General features: G+C 41.4%; 2 protein-coding genes across 3 annotated transcripts in view; one reads left to right on the forward strand and one right to left on the reverse strand.

Annotated features, from left to right (window-relative positions):
- The window catches only part of ADAP1 (ArfGAP with dual PH domains 1), a 41,227-nt gene extending 34,565 nt beyond the window's left edge, over nucleotides 1-6,662 (forward strand). The window contains exons 9-11 of the mRNA XM_042480882.1: nucleotides 1,436-1,507; nucleotides 3,355-3,583; nucleotides 4,256-6,662. Of these exons, the coding sequence (XP_042336816.1) occupies nucleotides 1,436-1,507; nucleotides 3,355-3,583; nucleotides 4,256-4,284 (330 nt within the window). The 3' untranslated portion in view covers nucleotides 4,285-6,662. The remainder of the gene's footprint in view (nucleotides 1-1,435; nucleotides 1,508-3,354; nucleotides 3,584-4,255) is intronic.
- Nucleotides 6,663-10,618: 3,956 nt separating this feature from the next.
- GET4 (guided entry of tail-anchored proteins factor 4) overlaps nucleotides 10,619-20,794 on the reverse strand; it is a 16,942-nt gene continuing 6,766 nt past the window's right edge. Inside the window, exons 2-9 of one of the 2 annotated variants that reach the window (XM_042480880.1) lie at nucleotides 18,242-18,320; nucleotides 17,426-17,507; nucleotides 16,137-16,286; nucleotides 15,225-15,363; nucleotides 14,493-14,633; nucleotides 14,335-14,410; nucleotides 12,369-12,441; nucleotides 10,619-11,981 (exon numbers count right to left, since the gene is read on the reverse strand). In XM_042480880.1, coding sequence (XP_042336814.1) covers nucleotides 11,893-11,981; nucleotides 12,369-12,441; nucleotides 14,335-14,410; nucleotides 14,493-14,633; nucleotides 15,225-15,363; nucleotides 16,137-16,286; nucleotides 17,426-17,507; nucleotides 18,242-18,320 — 829 coding nt within the window. In that variant the 3' untranslated portion in view covers nucleotides 10,619-11,892. The remainder of the gene's footprint in view (nucleotides 11,982-12,368; nucleotides 12,442-14,334; nucleotides 14,411-14,492; nucleotides 14,634-15,224; nucleotides 15,364-16,136; nucleotides 16,287-17,425; nucleotides 17,508-18,241; nucleotides 18,321-20,794) is intronic. The other variant, XM_042480881.1, reaches the window with a different exon arrangement.

A 20,794-nucleotide genomic window follows, 5' to 3' on the forward strand; every position in this document is an offset into this window, starting at 1 on the left:
TAATGACATTTTTTTAGTGAAATAGCATGGTTAACTGGTTGCGCCAAATCAGATTTTTCTCAATTTGAAATGGAACTAATAAGTTGGGGAAAGAGTCGTGAGCGAAACTGAAGGTGCTACAGTTAAACCTTTAATATATAAGATTTATACTGGTGGTTTTCAAAATGTGGGGCAGGACCCCACACTAGACACACAAAATATTGTTATTCATATACTATGTCAAGTGTTGGGGAGGCAAGAGGTGTGGATGTAGATGTAAAGAAGGGTCACCAGGGTAAAGATTGAGAACCACTGGTTTATATGGTACAACTCTCTTTATGTATGTGTCTTTAAAAGAAACAACAGTGTTCTTACAGGTGTAGGGGGGCTTTGTTGTTAAATTTAAGAGAAGCATTTGTTCTCTTTAAATGATTACAAATATTCCCATAAAATAATTTCCGCACGAAGCCTTGAATGTGTTTGAATGTAACATCTAAACCAAACATGCTAAACTGGAGTTAAATTATTTAGAGGACTAGAAAATTTTCTGGAATGTTTCCAGAAAACTTATCTCACTGATCCTTCTTATTATCCAAGATAGAAATGACAGATGGGATGATTCACTGCTATGCATGTAGGCTTCATGTTACACAATCCCCCAAGTACTACAATGAAAAAAGCAACAGTCACTCTCCATTTCTAAAAGCAAATGTTCAGCTGGCATTCAGGGATAGGCCAGGACTGGATAATGTTGCTGAGTCTGGGACCAGTAGTTTGTCCCTCTGGATGCCACAAGGACCACCAAAATTGCCTAGAAGTGGCTAAAAGCCCTTCGGATTTTGGAAATTGGGGACCAAGGTCCTTCATCAGAGAGCAACTGGCTCTTCCAAGGAAGCGAATTCCACGATTTGGGAGCAGCCACTAAGAAGGTTCTCCTATCATCGCCTTGACTATATATTTCTATCCCATCTTTCCTCCTGCATGGAGTTTAGGATGCTAGACATGGCTGCTTTCCCTCCCACCAATTCCCCCCATGACAACCCTGTTGAGAGAGTGCCTAGCACAAAGTCACCCATCTAGTGAGCTTCATGGCTGAAAATTGAATGCAGGTCCATTATATTAGCAACTATATACTACATTGTGAAATCGAAGGCTTTCATGACCAGCATCCACAGTTTTTTGTGGGTTTTTCTGGCTATGTGACCATGTTCAAGAAGAGTTTCTTCCTGACGTTTTGCCAGCATCTGTGGCTGGTATCTTCAGAGAACATTCTCTGAAGATGCCAGCCGCAGATGCTGGCGAAACGTCAGGAAGAAACTCTTCTTGAACATGGCCACATAGCCAGAAAAACCCACAAAAATCTATGTATTACATTGCTTCTGTGTGGTGGCGAGGACTTGTATTTCGTACAAATGTTTTTCCCCACTCTTTAATCTTTTTCCCCTTTACTTTTTAGCAAACCGAAGGCTTCAAGAAGCGTTGGTTCACCATGGATGATCGGCGGCTAATGTATTTCAAAGATCCCTTGGTAAGACCTGTGTCTGTGAATGATCTTTATAACTTTGCAACTCATCTGTCCTTAAAACCCAGAGTCAAGACCTCCAAAAGTAGTGACTGTCTTGTGAAAAGCAGAGATGAGCACATTATGGATTTGGGAACTAAACTGTAAAATGTAATTCTTACAGTTCAAACTACTGTATTCAGCTCCATGTCACCAAGCATTCTCTGAAGATGCCAGCCGCAGATGCTTGCAAAACGCCAGGAAGAAACTATACACATTAACTTTGCAACTATTAAGAAATAGATATGCTTAAGTTACATTTATTTATTTATTTGTTCATTTTAAAAAGGGCTATAACCTGCAGGCCTTTGGTACAAAATTCACCTATGCAGGGATGGCGCACAGCCCTTTTAACTCTAAAACTAACTAAAAACTATCCAAATGACTCCACAAAAATGTGAAGCTATCCATAATTGTGTCTCAAAATTTAGTTAATTATTGCAAAACAGGAATTAATTACAATTAATCTGCTATCTGTAACTAATGCTTTTTGAGCACCAGCAAAGCCTCATAGCTGAGTTTGGTAGTTCCAAAACATCCTACTTTCCCAAATGTTGCACATAAACTGATAGGTAAACAACACAAATATTATAAGGACCAGCAGAGATCAAGATGACAATAATTGGGTTTAGATTTCTGATGAGCTGATAGATAGAAGTGATGGGGAGGCGTGGGAACAAAATTTTAACTGTGAGAACAGATGGACGGCAAAATAAATTACTGTCAGAAGTTGGAGCAGTTCCTTTTTTTGGCTGTATTCTTCTTGTGAAGATGCTCCAATCAATTATGTCAGGAATCAGGCAGGATGCTGGGCAACGGTTGCCTGTCAGCCTGAATCATAAAGCACATCAGCAAAACTCAGCATCTTCCTCTGCTGTCAGCCCAAGTCTTGTTTCCTAATAGTCCCCAAGTCTCATGGCAACCAAACTGATTCCAAATGGAACTGAGTGGGATTTGCCCATTTCTGTATCAGACTTTGGAAAAACGACCTTTTTGGCCATGCTGGTCGGGGAGTCTGGGAGCTGTAGTCCTCAAAAGTAATTTCCCCAAGCTCTGAACAGTTTACAGCCCCGCAGTTGAATATGACATTGAAAAAATAGAGTACAATCATACACAGGAGTGTTGCCAACAAGCCTCGAAGATAATTCCCCAAACGTTTGGCCAAAACTCACCAAATCCCCCCCCCCATCTCACCAAATACTTATTTTAACTCTCAAAATTACCATTAAAACCAATCACCAAAATCACACCAAAGGCTCTGAAAAGTACCCATTTTGGTGTGAAAGTCACCAGATTGGCAGAACTTCATGGTTGTATAATTGCCCAGTTAGGGAAGTAGACTTTTTAATTGGCTTCCATAAGGAGGCCTCCAAGACCTACCTTTCACAAATGTTCTCCAGGTTGTGCAAATTTCTGCAACAACCCAGAAGGACTTGGGGACAACTCTCCCCTTTCCCTACCAGCCTGGATGCCTCTTTTCTTGCAGACTTTCACACAAGGCTCTCAACCATAGTGTCATAAAAACTAGAGGTCTTGTAGGCCATCTCCACCAACCTCATTTTTCAGTCCAGAGTAAAAGGATCCTCGGGCGATGGCTACCCAGCTTGCAGACTTCCAGCAAGGCAGAGCATATCTTTACTTAAGCACTTGGTTCCACTGCTGAAAGTCATGGCTGACTGTTTGACATTCCTTCTTCTAGATGAATCTTCTGATCCTATGAGCAAACCCATTTTTGTCTATATCACTTGGAAAAAATAGGCTGGATCTTTGGATGAATTGCAAGAGAGAAACCCTTTGTTTTGTCCTCTGCCCAGGATGCCTTTGCCAGGGGGGAAGTGTTTATCGGAAGCAAAGAAAACAGCTACAAGGTCTTAGAGGGACTTCCGCCTTCCATCCAGGGTAACCACTGGCAGCACGGAATAACCATTGTGACCCCAGATCGGAAGTTCCTTTTCGCCTGTGAAACGGAAAGCGATCAACTGGAGTGGATTGCAGCTTTTCAGAAAGTGATCAGTCGGCCGATGCTACCGCAGGAATATGCAGGTGAGGCCTACAGAGATGATGACCTCTGTCCAACATCCCCTTTTGTTGTTGTTGTTGTGTGCCTTCAAGTAATTTCTGACTTATGGCAACCCTAAGGTGAACCTATCATGGGGTTTTCTTAGCAAGTTTCTTCAGAGTGGGTTTGCCATTGCCATCCTCTGAGGCCGAGAGTGTGTAATTTAAGAGGCAGCGTTCTTATTTGGAGGGCCACTGCTCTTATTTTGCTCTCCTGCAGCTAAATCCCTGCTTAGAGCATGTATTTAGAACATGCTACAGCAAAACATTCTGGTTTCTGGTTTCTTTAACTGCTCTGAATCATACACATGTATGCTAGCTTATTAAGCCAGTGCAGTGTATTAGTTTGAGCATTGAGCTCTGGGCATCAGAGTTCAAATCCCCATTTGGTCATGGAAACCCACTGGGTGGCCTTAGGCAAGTCACACATTCTCAACCTCAGAGAAAGGTGAAGGCAAAACCCCCTCTGAACAAATATTGCCAAAAAAGCCCCATGACAGGTTTGCTTTAAGGTTGCCATACGTCGTAAACAACTCAAATGCACACGAGAACAAATTAAGTAGGATACCTTTTTATTCAATAGGTTTTTTAAATCAAAGTTTCAGCCATCATTTTAACCCAAATGTTCTAATTTCTCTCTCTTCTCACTCCCCCCAGTGGAAGCCCATTTCAAACATAAACCATAATAGATAAAGCTGAGGCTGGACAAAGCTGAGAAAGGAGAATCTGTTTACAACCCACAATGACACTGTTTGTCCTTTGTAACCTTACCAGTGACAAAATACCATTGGACTACAAGATTGGAGGTGCTAACAACCAAGGCAATGCCAAGCCAAAGCAGACATTTTTAAAACGCTGCATTTCTTAAATCGGAAATGATTCAGATCTTAATAGCCTGGGATGTCTGAGACGTTTCCCTTGGGAACATTGTCCTTTGAATGTGGCTCCTGCGTGTGACTTGCTCCATTAGGTAAGGCATTTTCCTGGCGGCTGAGCATGCCGTTGGTTCAGAAGAGTCTCCTGCAGAGTTCTCTCTACTTTCATCTTCCATACCTGGACTTGTAAGGATAGCGCTCTTTTGTCTGGAACACGTTCCTTTAAAGAGTTCAATCATCTTCAGCCACCAAGATGGTATTCTCAGAGAATAGCAGCCATTATCTTGACAGTATCTCAGAAACACCCATGGAGAAAGGTCATTCATTTGGAATAAACCATTCTCTGTGTGACTAGAAAGAACCATTGCGAAGCTGAAAAGGTGTCAGGCACGATGCTCAAATTTTGACAAATGACAACTACCATTTTGCTGTCATATTCTGTCAGGGCAACATGTTAATAGAAGTGCTTTACCAGCCATTTATGCTTACTCTTTTGGGCAGTTTGCCTCTTGTCTGCTAGAAGAGATTACCTTGGTTCATGGGTGTTTGGGCACTCAGATGCGTTGGAGTCAGATTTATGAGCTTAGGGGAGTTTTGGGCCGTAAAGCAAGTTTTCATGTCTTATTGGCAAGTCTCCTAAGGTCCTCCCATAACCCAGCCAAACTGTTTGCAGGTGGGAAGGTGGAAAAGGAGAGGACAGCAAAACGGGGGTAGAGGATGGTGCAAATTTATCACTTGCGCTCACAAAGCTGTAACTGGAAGGCTTTTTAAAAAACCACACATCATGTTCTATCATGATATTACAGTACATTGCCTTAAAGCAAATTCAGAGTGAAGGCCACACTTTCTGCCCTTGTTCAGAATACTTCATGGGTAAAAATAAAAACCAATGACTGTTTTGGACAACAAGTTCCAGAACCGCCCTCACAACTTACCCAATGATTGTAATGGCTGGGAGATTTTGGGATCTAAAGTCTAAAGTGTCTCCCAAAAGGTGATCACTTTTTAAATAAAAGGTATGTACCAGTGCTTCGGACTTCTAGGAATGCAGCTGATGTTGCAACCAGAAGGTTCACACATGAGAAATGGTGATAGCGGGGTAAAGCAAAGGGAGGACATTTTTGTGAAAGTCTCTCTCTCAGCCATGTATGGCGGCCTATCAGAATCTCTATTAAAAACCATTCTTGTTGTCTCTCCGGAGATTGCCAAAACAGGAAAACCCGAGAAGCCAAAATAAGGGGCTGGATTTTGTTTTAAACAAGATAAGAGGATGGGCAGGGCTGTTTTAAAAGGCTGTGATGGGGCCTTCCTAGCCAGGCACAATAACATTGTTACCAGTGACAATAACATTAATATTAATCAATCATAAAAACACTTCCAAAACTGAACATTGTAAAAATGGAAAATATTCTGAATGTGTTAAGAAGCCACCCATTGGCTTTCTGGAAAGAACCAGCAGGTGGGAGCTTAAGTGAAAAATCATCAGACTGTTGTGCTAGGTTTGCCCCGTCCCCAAACAAAAAAATCCACTGTGAAGGGATTTGTTGATTCTGCTGCTATTTCAGTACCAGCACAAAACAAAAAGATCCATGGTGAGATGAAAGGGAGCAAGTCTTAATTCTTCCTCTCTCCACATGCTGCATTGCACATGATCTTCAGGAAATATGATTAAACATTCCTGCCTGTCCCTCATATAGTAAGGCATACACTCACCGCTGCTTCTAGCTGTAGCCACATTTATCTGTTCTATTGAGACTACCAGTTTCAGTCAAGCAGAATGGTTGCCAGGCTTCACCTTTGACTGACGTTGAGCTTCTTCTGCCGACTGGTTCATCCTTTGCCTTTCTCTCTTCTCTACAAATAATGTGGATGCTCTCTGGCATCTCCAGTTTTGAGCTTCATGAGATGTTTTACAAGTTTGGGACAAGAGGACATTCCTAAAGGGGCAATGACGATATTAGTATTGTATCAAATGGACCCTTGATGGACCCTGAAATGTTTGCTCACAATGAAGGGAAAGCTGGGGAGAACCGTCTAGCTAAAGTGTCCATAAATGCATTTCTTTCTTAAGACATTGTTTTGTAAGATAAATTCCCTCTGGCCTGTTGTATACATTTGTTAAGTCGCTGGTAATCCAATTGTGGTACTAAATGTCATCTGCACCAATAAATTATTATTCTGACAACCCAGTGTTAGTGTGAGGAAGAATTACTCACCCACAAGGGAGTGGTGGTGGGCTTGGGGGCCAATTTTCTGTTCCCGCAGCCTCCGGGGAGCTATAGACTGCCAAAAAGCAAGCAAGCAAACCCTTCCAGGAATGGCCAGGAGTTCTCTTTTGCTTTTGAAAAACAGGTATTTAAAAATGTTAAACGGTGCAAGGATGCCCTGCAATTTGTTTAAATGGTGAATTGCTGCTCCTGGCAGCTTGTAGGAGAGGCTATGGCAGAGACTGCTACTGGTCTCCTCCTCCTTTTCCTCCTTCCTCCTCCTTATCCTTTCCCCTCGCCCTCATCTCAGGCTCCTTTTCCTTCCCTCTCTTCCTCCTTCCTGTCCCCTGTCCCCTCTTCCTTCTGTCCAACTTCTCTTCTCCTTACATCATCTTCCTCTCCCCATCTTCCTTATGCTACCTATCCTCTTTTCTCCTTATCCTCTCCCTTTGTCGTCCTCCTCTCCAACTCTTACTTCCCCTTCTTCTTTTCTTCCCTTCATCTGTCTTCTTCTTATGGCAGAACCGGGCAGTCACAGAGATCTGGAGAGGTCAAGGACCTTAAAAACAGCTGAGGCCACATTTAGATGTAGGCCTGTACTTTGCGCGCCCCACAGGGAGTCTCTTTCTCCATCTCCTTTGAGAGCAGACAATTCTGCATCAATACTGAATTATATTGGGGAGGAAGCAAGCTTGTATTTTGCAGGTCCAGAGATTAGGACCCAGAACAATGGATGCAAACCACAGGAAAAGAGATTCCACCTCAACATGAAGAAGAACTTCCTTGGTGGAGTCTCCTTGTTTGGAAGTTTTAAAACAGGCTGGATGGCAATCTGTCATGGGTGCTTTGATTCTATGTTCCTACATGGCAGAGGGTTGGACTGGGTGGCCCTTGGGGTCTCTTCTATATTGTCTGGGGGCTGCTGGGAACTGTAGTCCCCAGTGGTTTTATCATTGTTGGTGGAGACCAAGGGGGTTGGAGAAGCACCCGATTGCATCCTTATAGCCACACATAGACCGGCCAAGATCCCCTTTGGCCTCCAGAGGCCTGCAAACAATGCAGTCAGTCTGCATCTGCCTATGGGGACATAGCCAACCATTTTAATGAACTCCTGTACTCTTGACCAGCAATGGAGAGACCATCACAGTGAAATGGTGAGTCCTGGAAAAAAAAAGGGGGGGGGGATTTGGATATTGCAGGGTTTAAGAAGATACCAGCTTCCAAAACTTGCACCAAAAAAAGGACTTATACTTGCATATGTCACCAACAGCATGCTGGCCACTGTTGCCATTATCTGGTTTGCGGGGCTGAAGCCTGTGGAAGCAGGCTTCCCCAAGTACTTATGTGGGCAGGATTTGGAATCACATTTGCAAAGGAGTACTACACTCATGTCTTCTTTCTGGATCCAAGAGATGATATTATGGATACACAGAGCTGTTTTAAAAAGGTAGATGGAAAATGAGAAAAGGCTGCCGGGTCTGTTTTTAATTGCATATTTTGTGTTTCTTAGCTGTCTTGCTGCAGTCTGTAAAACTAAGGTAAGAGCTTCTGCTTAAAAGTCTGGTCAATAGCAGAAGGGGGCTCATATCCCCTGTCAAGCTACACCTTCAGTGTTTCAGTGAACTCAAGAAGCTCTTAATGTGCCAACTCTTGGCTCCCTTGGACATTGCACAACATGCGCCTTATTTCACAAAACCTTTACTACCCAGGAAGCATTTCTCAACCTCTACAGGCAAGTGGTTTTGTTGCAAACGCAAGAGACATTTCAGAGAGCTGCTCTTGAAGTGGAACAAGGGAAAGAGTGACAAGAAAGTGGTACAGCCATGGGACTGTATAGACTCTAGAGGTTAGTTTGGTGGTAGGTTTTAAGCACTCAGTCCATTGCAATGGGGTGACTCCTGGGCCTTGCCTGTCAAGATGGATGATAAAATGGGAAAGGATTCAGAGAAGAGAGGCATGGATGAAAGGTCCTTAATGCAAGCAGTATGAGGACAGGCTGAAGGAAATGGGTATTTTTAGCTTAGAGAAAAGAAGATTACATACATGCACACAGAGAGACATGAAGACATAGAAAAAGATGTTCACAGATTTAAAGTATTTGTATCTGCTGAGGTTTGGTTTCAGGACCCCCTGTGGATACCAAAATCTGTGGACGCCAAGTCCCATTAAATATACTGTAATGGCATAGTGAAATGACGTCCCTTATATAAAACGGCATAAACAGGCTTGGCTTAATATTATTTTTGAATATTTTCAAGCCGTGGATGGTTGAAACAGGATTAAAAAATTGTGGATACAGGGGGCCAACTGTATCTCAAAAGAAGCTCTGTCCACTGAGGCTAGGTTTGACAGTGCATGATGCAGATTTAAGTTAAACATCAGGAAATACAGCCAAACTACTGACTCACCTAAAGACGCCTTCACTTCAGTGGAAAAAGGTAATTTAAGTGTAAGAAGCAAATGGCCTATCTTTGGAAAAAGTAGAATTCAGTGCTTGAATTGGGGCTGCTATGGTCATTTGAGATAGTGGAACATATAGAAGCACAAAAAGCTCCCTTACTCTTATTTGTATACATTTATTTAGCCCTCAACCCTCACCTGGCAGTTCTCCAGGGCTTGATGTTCAGAGGTTTTTCTCTTGAACCACAATCTGACTCTTAAATTGAAAGACTGGGATTTACTGTGTGCAAAGACAAAGTGGTAGCACTGCAGCACAATGTCTTCTTTATAGCATCTCCTGAAACCAATGGGAATCTCTGTTCTTCTACTAACTTCTCCCTGTTTTAGGCTAGGTTGGCCACATATCATGAAAGGACATGGAATCCCTCTGGACTATATTTTGGTCTAGATAGAAATGTACCCAGGACTAGAAGCAAGGAGATGTGTATCCATCCCACCAATTTAGTGAAAGTCATGCAAGTGGTCAGGTAAAGTCTTGGGATCTTGTGACACTCCGTAAGACTACAACAATGGCAAAACAGTCCCTTACTCTGGAGTAAGGGGAAACAGAGAAAAGGGGAGGAGAAAAAGAGAGATGTCTCCTAACACTCTGTACAAAGCATTTGTCAAGGCTGAGGCTCACCACAAAGGCGCTTGGATGAAGAGGGACAGCCTCTCTTGATCCAGAAAGGTGTAAAATCTTAAAAGACTTCAGCACCATCTAGTGATACAAAATAAAATAGGAGAAGATGAAAAACTATTGGGCTGTAGGTGTTTCAAACAAAAATACAAATGTCACAAGCTGCTAAATGCCATATAGAAGTACTGCTACTATAAAAAATAACAGTAAAGCTAAAGAGGAACACTAAAGCAACCATCATGCCAAAAAACAACCTGCCATAGACGGCATATCAATACAGCTGCTTCAAGTTACAGAGATAGAATATACTCTTGTTCTAACTAAAATCTGTCAACAAATATGGAAAACAAACAATGGCCCACTGATAGGAAACACTCAATATACATTCCAATCCCCAAGAAAGATGACACCAGGGATTGCCCTAACCATTGGAGTATTGCATTAATTTCCCATGCAGGTAAAGTGATGCTGAAATTTTAAACAAAGACTCTTACCATACATGGAGAGATCTGTCTCTGATCTTGCCTGCTTGCTGCAAAGCATAGAATGGCCACGCATGCAACTCTTCACAACAGTTTGTTGCAGGTCCTACTTTTTAATTATACCATACAATGAATTACAGGGTGCATCACCTACTAAAAATATAAAATCCACTAAAGACAATAGGAAAGGCTGAGTCAGACTGCAGGAAGGCATGGACTGCATGAACGAAAAGGTCAGACGTGTTAACAGTTGCTGCATCATTCAAGCCAAAAGTATGTGGCTGGACACTAGAGAAACTAAAAACCTTGCAAAGTCACTGGTTAAAGTGCTCACTGAAAACTAAGTGATTTAAAACCAAGTTCAACAGGCAACATGATCCCAGTATAAAGTATTTATTTAATACTCAACAATTAAACACAAATTCATCCTTTTAATTTTTTTTTACAGTAAATAAAATGTATTATCCCCTCTCATGCATGATCACTGTATTAATCTAAGCCTTTTATTTTAAAATGTGAAAAAATAAAGTGTTTCTCCCATTTCATCTTTTAATCAGACGGCTAACATCTGGCATTGTGCATTAATGGAGACAAGATGTAGAATTATATTAAGCCTAGCATGTAGTTTGCAGTTATTTGTCATTTTGTTCTTCTTCTTCTTTACATAAAGTGTTAAAATGAATCAATAAATCATCCCATAAAAATAAATATCAAATGAGAAAGAACCAAAGGGTCTGCAGCATCCTCTTCTTTTAAGGATCACCCTGTTTCAAATATTTGCATGCTATGTTTCTCTGTCGAATATGTAATTTGTTTTGGCTGGGTCACAACAAGATTGCTGAACAGTCACAGAATTATATCATCTCCCAGATAATAAGAGGTATTTTTACCCACAGTACATATACATACAGTATTACTGGATTAAGTGGCATTCTACTTTGACTAAGCCTTCCGTGTTTCAAGGGATCCACTGTGATCCATCAAGTGATTCACTGGTGTTACATTTTTTTGCAGTGGACAAAGACCATGGAGCCAGTCCGGAGCACACACACACACACACACTATTTTCTGGCTTCCCCAAATATATCATTTTCTACAATGGAAATTAATTTGGTGTTTCTTCCATAGGTTCTCAATTTGTATTTCATCTTCTTTGGCTCATCTCGGAACGCTTTTTTGGCACTGGATCTAGGGATCATCCTCTTAATCCATTACAGTCCCACTTTTCATGATAACCCTACGTGACAATTAAGCACTTAAATTCATTAGTCTGCTGAAACAAAAAAAATGTAGTTTAAATAGAACGCAACATATGCATGTTTCAGCTTTATTTAGTGTGATTGTGAGAAGAGGGAATACTGCTCATGGAATCACAGAGAAGGTTCCATCTCAGTCCGTCACCAGCCAGCATTGCCAGAGGTCCACTAAAGATCAGACCAAATCAGTTCTCTTGGCTACCCCATTGCTTTTTACATAAACAATATAGACCAAAACATTATGAACATCTCAGCAACCTTCTTTTAAACAGAACAGAGGAGCCCTTTGACCTGTGGGGAAAGGATCGCAGGACTTGTTCTCAAAAAATGTCTTTTTCATTTGTTTGTTTGTCTGAATGAGCATATGGTCAGATTCCAAGCGGCTATGGAAGAGGTCAATCCAGCTCAATGGGACTGCTGTCTTCTTGCCCATCTTCTGCATCCTCCTCCTCTCCAGCTACCATCAGGCTGTTTAAAAGATTGCCTAGGATGGAAGTAGAGGACAAGAGGGGAAAATCAGAGGAAACAATTTCTTAGTGTCTGGTGTAAAGGTGGTTGGGCAACATTTCCTGAATGGTGGCTGTTTCCTATTGTTGGGTCACAGACTTCAGTGATGAGATGTTAATGATGCTTCAAACAACTAGCAAAGATTTAGTATTCCAACCAAACCACTAAGTAGCCTTCTAAATGGAAGTACAAGTTTTGGTTTCATTCCCACAAGGTGTAAACCTCCACTGGTAAGGTTACATAGGCTCACATCAACGTTTCCATGTACACAACCCCTAAACTGCTTCAGTTACTATGTCAGATGACAAGCAGCTCACTAAAGCAGTTTCATTAAAGTCACATTTCATTTTATCCATTAACTTACCTAGTAGTCCTCCATAGGATGAGGTTTGTTTGGGTGGGACACCAAAGAAGAGCTGTCCTATTCTGTCTAGATACTAGAAGAGGGAGAAAAAGTTATCACAGCTAAGTTCTGACATCACACCAAACCACGGTTTACACAGATTAAGTATGCAACTCATAATCTTCCTAATGGAGTGTATATTAACCATGGCTTAAGAATTAATTCTCTATATTCACCTTCCATTCTTTGAGAACTCTTTTTCGCATTTCATTCCTGAATCCACAGCATAGCACCCTCTGGAGGCCAACTCATGATTGTAACTATAATGACGTGTATCAGTTCAAGAGTGACACTGCACCAATACTGTTTATATTCCTTACTCCATGGACCTAAACCATGGTCATTCCCCAACAGTGAAGTCTATGTGATTCCTAGCAATAGAATTTTGCCGGGGCGTCAGTGCTTGATAACTTGAATGAATCTCTTTGTAGGTTCATACAGAAGGTGCATCCCTGTGGTCGAAAGACACTTTCTTCAAATGTCGGTGGGATCAAAAGAGAGTTAGTGAGGGTGAAAGAGGACAGTTAAGATTCAGGGTGAGATTTAGCTGGGATATAAGTGAGAGATTTGTGCTAGAGTTCGTTGTCAAGTCAGGATTTATATGTACTGATGTTATGTAATTTCTGTTTAAGAAATCTTTTTTGTGTGTGCTATACACTTGAGCCTCCGAGAATGCTACATATTGGAAAGTGTGAGTTCAGACACAGTGGCAGCAGTCAATGCAGGATGGTGGTGTCTGCGAGGGAGATAAGATGAATAAAGTTTTGCACTGAAACCCCAAGAGCATCTAAATGGTCCCCTTATTAGATGCCATAGCGATGGGACAGGATGAGGTGCCACACTGGTGACAGAAGCAGAAGCCCTCACATTTGGTGGCCACAGCAGAGGGACTGTGGAAAATCCTCACAGCAGCTGCTAGGCTTCTTTAATTGCCCTCAACTCTTCTTTGGGCAAACAACAACTCTCCTAAAAGCCTCTAGGTGCAGCAATTCCTGATTTAAAAAGCTGCAGCCCTACTCTGCATTAACATTTAAGTAGATTTCTAGCAATTTCTGGTTTCTTCTTTTTCCCCCTTTCCCCCTATTTTCTGGCAATCCATATTGCCCCCTAGAGTAAAATATCAGCCTGTGGAGCAACTTCTGTCTTGGGCTTCCAAATGTTTCAGCCTTAATTTCCAAAAGGCCCAGCCTCCATGGCCAGATGCCATGGATTATAATGAGTGCAGTCCAAAACATCTTGAGAGCTTGACGTCAAGAAACTCTGGTCTAAAAACACATCCACACACAGTTCTTTGCAATTTCATTTGGTAAGAAACAGGTAAGAAAATGTTTACTGTAAAATAAAGCCTTGATATGCACATAGCCACTATGCAAAAGAGAACTTTCTCAATGGTAATGACCTCCAGGATCCGAAACTCTTTCTGGAGACTGTCTTTGGCCCCTTGCCTCCCTGCCTTCCAAAAGTCTCTTGAAATGGTTGTCTCATCCTTAATTTTGCTTAGTACACAGCCGTAATAAGTATATATATGTTTTCAGAAAGTTTTAATATGCTTATACTGTATTGTGTTGTTATGTGCCTTCAAGTTCTTTACGACTTATAGTGACCCTAAGGCAAACCCGTAAAGGGGTTTTCTTGGTAAGATTTTTGTTCAGAAGGGGGTTGTCTTTGTCTTCCTCTGAGGTTGATAGTATGTGACTTGTACAAGATCACCCAGTGGGTTTCCATAGCCAAGTGGGGATTCGAACCTTGGTCTCCAGAGTCATACTCCAATGCTCAAACCACTACACAGTTATATTATTTTAAATTTCACTGTTACTGCTTTACTATGTTGTGAGCTGCTCTGGGGGACACATACATAGCCTGAAACAAACAAAAAGGTGAGTGTAGAGAAATAAAGTGGAATTCCACATGTTTAAAAATAACTTACTTCATTATACATGGGGTCCCTCTTCAATGAAGGTTGGTACTGTTCGCACAATACTGTAAATACTGTTAACTTTCCTCTAAAACAAAAGCAACACATAATGTAAAACCAGGCCAAAAGGGGGAGGAGTGCTGTGCTTTACAACTAAAATTAATCCATACCCATCAACTGCCAGCAGCAGAAACCAAATGAAGTTGAGCAACGGTTGTACAAAGGGAGGGCCCCTTTCTATGGAAGGGTGCTTCTGTGTGTATGTTGTAAAAACCACTAATGCACTGGTTTTGTTTTTCAAGCAGAGGAATCTGCAAATGGAAAACAAAGACAAGAACAGAATTCTTGAAGTGTCAGGTTATTTTGAGAGAAGAACATAAACACTATCCCTTCTAAGATGAGTACACAAACTCAGTTTTATAGTGTGGGGAAGTCACATTTTTGTAGCACAATTTCCAGGATTCTTCACTCAGAGTTATGGAAGATTCTGTGAGCTATAATCCAAAATAGTATCTTCTCCAAGCTCTTAGTATCCTTATGATCTGATTGCCTATACAGTAATAATTGGCAGAACTATTGACGTCACATTAGGGGCAAGAGATCAATTCTAATTCAATCATGAGCTAGGGAGGCTATGATTCATCACAACTACATTCTCATCAGATGTACTTTTTATTCTCTCAGGTTCAACCACCCCTCAGCCACCCCACCCAGTAAAATCTGAATAATGTGGGATTAAACATGCTGGCATTCTCCCAGGGTTGATGTATGGGTTACTGAAATAATATGCACCAGTGCTGTACACATTTTAAATGCACTATATACACAAGCTTATTACTCAGTTGGGATCTGAAGCCAGCTCAGTGAACACGAATGAGGTGGAGAACTTTTAGATGACCTACTGTAACACTGCTTGAGCTACAAACATGTCCACTTCACTGCGATATCCCCTGGATGAAGAATATTCCACCAGCATGTTTGCACAGCCTTCACCGTCTGTAGAGTGCAAGAAGTGATACCGAGATTCACAGTAGTTTTGCTCTAGAAAAAAAGTTATTTTTTAAAAAAGAACAATCATATAACAAACCATTGCCTGTTACAAAAACGTTATAATCCATGACTAAATCGGAAGCTTGTAAATATACTTGAAGAAGTAGCTGGACTATTTCTTAAAGTTGGTAATATATGAAGTAAGATACACAGAAATATGCTAGAGCAAGCTAGAACATATATCTTATGCTAGAGCAAGGGCACAGGGTTCATGTCAAGGATGAAAAGGCTCAGACACTTAAAAAAAACCTCACTGAGAGATGCTGCTGCCAAATTTCTAATTTATCCCTGATGTGTTTCCATCCTGGATTTAAAAATGAAAGTAGACAGTGAACACATGCTAATCCAACTGTCATAATCTCTAGCACTGGGGCAGGGTGGGTTTAGTGGAGCAGTGCTGCACCAGCCAAGACTTTCCATTCCACTCTATGACAAGCTTGCCTAAGACTGAAGACAGTAAAATAAGACACTGAGAAAATGCAGACAAGCTCCAAAGTGCTATTTTAAGCATACCCACTCACTCTGTACCAGTCCACTAGGATTTTTCACATTACCCTTCAAGAACTGCCCAACACTCCAGATTACATATTGCTCTGGAAATCCCTCTTGGGTTCAGAAGCTGGCTCTGATGTGGGGTATGGGAGGTGCTCTCCAAAGCTCCCACTGCTGCGATGAATACCTTTTAGGCTCAGTTTTGGTATCTAGAACCTTTGAAGAACGTGCACCCATCAGGTTTAATGACCATTTAGTGCAAGTGTTCCTACCTTTCCACAATGTGATGGCTAGCAACTGGTGTAATTTTGGATGTCCAAGTTTTCCGGATCCACCACTGGACCACTTCAATGCCCTGGACACAAAGGCTACTCTTTCAGGTGAATTTGGATCCATCAGGCTGAAAACCTTAGCCAGGTTCTCTAGAAGCAATCACAAAAGATGACACTTAACACAACATAGTCAAAGAATTTGTATCCTTTTCCTTTTAAATATACAAATAGTGTCAAGGCTTCAAAAACACTTTGTTAAAAAGTTTTTCAATACAAGAAAATGAGTTTCCTTAGATCAAAGCTAGGGAATGTATGACTATTTGGATGATACTGGACTATAAAAGTGAGGGATGATGGAAGTTGCAGTCCATCAACATCTAGAAAGTCACGCATTCCCCTTCCCTCTTTTAGACATAACTCAGCAACAACCACTCAATTGACCTCTCTATAACAATAAATAGAAGAGAAATTTCAGACATGGAGAGAGAAGACTATCTTGATTCGGAAAATGCTGTCAAGGATAAAAGCCTGCAGTTATATGTAGAGTTGCAGGACAATGTTGGCTAAGATTCTAGACTGGTAAACTATGAAAAACCTTCTCTCCCCCAGCCCTTCTCTTGTTTACGAATCCCTGAGATCAGCTGTCAAGGTGGGGGAAAATTATGAGATGCTTCACGGGATTCCCAGATGGGCAGCTCAGGAGAAGAGATTTATCAACTGCACGCTTACCAAATCAGACAGTCCAACAAGCAAAGGACAAAAAGCAATGAGCACATCGCCAAGTGGACTGGATGGAGAAATGGCTGTCCTTCAAAACGGCAAATAGGTCAATTATTGTGAAGACATTACAAGGTTGTGCCTGTGTTGGGGAGAGGACAGTGCCAAAAGTCACACTCCACCTATGAACAACTATGTTCAGAACTGATGCTGAGGCCATTAATACGCGTTTATTCATCAGTAACCTGGTATCAGTGGAGGACAGACCAAACAGATGTTTCTACCCACAACAGCTAGAAATGCTCAGTGGAAATAATTCTCAGATGACCAGTAGGCAGGGGGAAAATAGAAGAGAGGGACAGCCATCACCTTCACAGGCTCTTTGTAAGATTTCAAAAGCAACTGGCCAGCTGCTGTTGGAAGCAAAACATAGGACTACATCAAAACTGATCAGATCCACCATGAAGGCTGAGGGACACAACAAGGAAAAGGAATACAAATACATGATACTGTGGGTTATATACCAGAATTCTAGGCACACAATGATGGAGAAAAGGGGAGGAATCTCTCACCTATGAGCTCATCTGTAACTTTTGCATCTGATTTCTCCAGAGATTCTAGAACTAGCATGGACAGATCGGCAGCGCTGTTTTGCTGGAAAACACAGGGAAAACAATGAACACACACAACTAAGCTACAAATGTTAGAAGGGGCAAAGTGACAAATTTTATTTTTAGAAAATGGAAGAATTTGCCTTGTGCTATTAATACACAGTTTGATTAACTCCCTGAAACCATATGAACTGCTTTATTTAAGCCTGACTTTAGACACTGAGAGCCAATAGCTTTGCAAGATCTTCAACAGTAATTATTCAAGGTGTGGTCATGCCTCATCTTGACTGATGCTGCCTTGACAAGATGAATTCACAGCCACTCAGGCTCTATGTTTTATGAGCTTTAAAGTCCTCTTAAAGGTTGTTGAAGCTATATTTTAGCTTCTCCTAGCTTTCTATATCTTGTACTAGGCTTCTGGAAAATAGGAAAAAGGAGAACCTGAGCAGCCAGCCCTGTGCTGCCCCATTGAGAGCCTTGCCTACTAAAACACCTGTGCTTTGGTCTAGCAACGAGTATTGTTTCTTTCATTACTTCAAAAGTGACAAAGAGAGAAATAATAGGCACTCTCTGTACGGCAGGTGCATTTTGCCACCTCAGTGTTTGGCACAGCTGCCATGCACTCATGGCAAGCACATAAATAGCAAGTCATTGTGCAGCCTCAAAAGTGCCACAGCTGGCAGTCCATCTATTATCCACTGCCTCCTTCACCATTACTACCTTTCAGTGTGAGGCATTTTATCACAATATCTTCACACAGGTTTGAACAGGTCTTACTTGATTGTGACTGAAGAACAACAGGGCCCCTGAATACATGAGTTCTCTTGCTTCCGCATGTTTCCCTTGTGACATGTACCTGTGATTTTAAACATAAAAAAGCAGAGTGAAAGGTATCCAGAATACAGCATGATGAGACAAGCTTTCAGGTGCTCAAATGCCTTGTGGCGAACAAATGTTAATCTTTGGACCCAGAAGAAGCATGGACTGAAGGAATATTTAAACAAACAAAAATCTATGGAAAGTGACCATGTACAAGATTGGTAGAATTTCACCTTTACATTGCCCTGATTGTCAGTGACCCAATTCATATATTTACTCTTTCAAATGAGAAACACATCTGTATCTGAAACTCAACCTTTGTTGAGGGGGGGGGGGGGGGAAGGTGGACTCCTTTTTACATCTGAGGCATTGGAAAGGGTTCTTGGCATTTAATCAAACCCCTGTTCCTGTCCCTGATAAGGGAAGATGAGATTTCCATCACTCATCCAAAAGACATCTAGGACATAAACATTCACCATATGATTAAAACAGCTGTATTTATTCACTAGCTGATACCTACCTTTCTTTGACAGGCGCACTCAGCCTTATCATATAAAGAAAGCCTTCTATTTGTTTTGGCAGCTGTTCTTTCCATGGTACTTGGAGCCTATGTTGACTTTTGAGGAAATGGAACCTACTCCCTTCTTGTGGAGGCCAATGCAAGTAGTAATCCCTAATCTGGACACAATCCCATCCTCATGCATTGAGCGTGCCTGCACAACTCACCCTGCCCCATTTGTCTAAGGCAGGGGTGGAAATAACAAAGCTTACAGATTCGAATAACAATTCTCAGTATTCTATAGCACCAACTATGCTAGCTGGGGCTGCTGGGAGCTTCAACCCAGCAAAACCTGGAGGGTCACATTATTTCCATTTTATCTTAGCTGTTAAACATCACTGTTGTGTGTGCTGCATTCACAAGAGAGTGGCCCTCCAGACTACTGGTCTGGCTGCTTAAGTCTCAAAGCAGGGATGGCATATGGCAAAGCAGCACTTAACAGCCGTTGAAACTGACAGCCACACTAAATCTGGACAGACATTAAAAGCAGGAGCAGATGGCAACTCAGTTTGGTATTTCCATGCCAAGATGCCAATAAAGCAGGTATTAAAGCATACCTTTTTCCTTTCCTTGGTAAACTGTTTCAGTGCAGTCTTCACTGTATGGAGCCAATGGCTCAGTGGATTCTGTGTTCACTCACACCCACATTGTGTGTTGGAAGGAAATAATAAGAGACCAGTACAAAACAGTACAGCTGAAGCATGCAGATGACAGATGCTCACAGACCACAAGTCTGTCTTCAAAATTGCTGCCTGAAAACACTCCAAAAAGGTTCTGGAATGGATCTTGCCATACAATCTGCGTTCTCCACTCCTTGTGCTGCAATCATACATACCTCAAACTATGATGTGTTTTCTACAGAACACCTATTTCAATTTCACACCTTCCTCTTTATGCCCTGAGTTACACAGAGCTTCCAAAATAGTTACTTAATGCTAACAACCAACTGCTTTTCTTCAGAAAACTGCCATCCAGCTCAGAAAATACAATACGTCTGAGGTATTGTACAAAACCCATTGTATAAAACCTATTCAAAGCCCAGTACTAGAGTGTAGGGTAAGACGGTTACATAGAAAAAGGGTAACATTTATGGTTGCAAGGTATCTGTTAGGAACCTGCAAAACAGCAAAACCTGTAAGACATGTAAATCAATCATTTGCATAAGAACACAATGAGATTCCATGTGAAGTCTATATTTTCTGCAAGAGTACCATACAGGAGCAGAATTTGATGTGGCTGAGTTCACGCCTGATAGATAATTTCTGAAGAGGATGAACACACAAAGGTACTGGTAATAATTTTAAGCAGGAACTAATTCCTTTAGCCTGGTCCCCTTCCCCCATTTTGGAGCCCATGTTTACCACTGTCTATAATGAACAGACATGAAAATGTATTTTAAAATTTAGGGTTCATCACATGTCATTTTTCTTGGAATTAGATTTGCGTAGTGTATGCCATCACAGTTCTGTTCATGGCTTAATCATAACCTTGACTGTTGTTCAAAGAGTCCAGACAGTGAATCACTCCTTGTTGTTCTGAAATATTGGCACAGCTGAGAACACCAAGCTCCTGTTTTGGTGCCAATTAGTAGCTTGCAAGTGGTAATCTCTTGGCTTCATCAGCTTACTTTACTGAAGCTGCACTGTGTGAATAAAAGGACATGCTATAAAAGAATAAGCACCTGTCAGGTTCCTTCATTTAGAGGTGGGGCAGCACTACTAACATTCAGAGGGGTAAAGAATTTCTGCCCACTATGAAACTGGTAAGATAAAAAGGAGAAAGGTCGGGGGAAAGTAATAATATAGCACTTTTAGACTTAACTGATTGCTATTTTAGTATCAGTTTTCATGGATATCTCCTACTTCAGATGCAGTATCAAGTATATTTATATAGTCGTGTGAGTGGGTTAGACTGTAATAGGATCCACAGAGATATAAGAAGATAGTAACCAT

This window comes from Sceloporus undulatus, chromosome 8 (assembly GCF_019175285.1).
Source record: "Sceloporus undulatus isolate JIND9_A2432 ecotype Alabama chromosome 8, SceUnd_v1.1, whole genome shotgun sequence".
Taxonomy (NCBI): Eukaryota; Metazoa; Chordata; class Lepidosauria; order Squamata; family Phrynosomatidae; genus Sceloporus; species Sceloporus undulatus.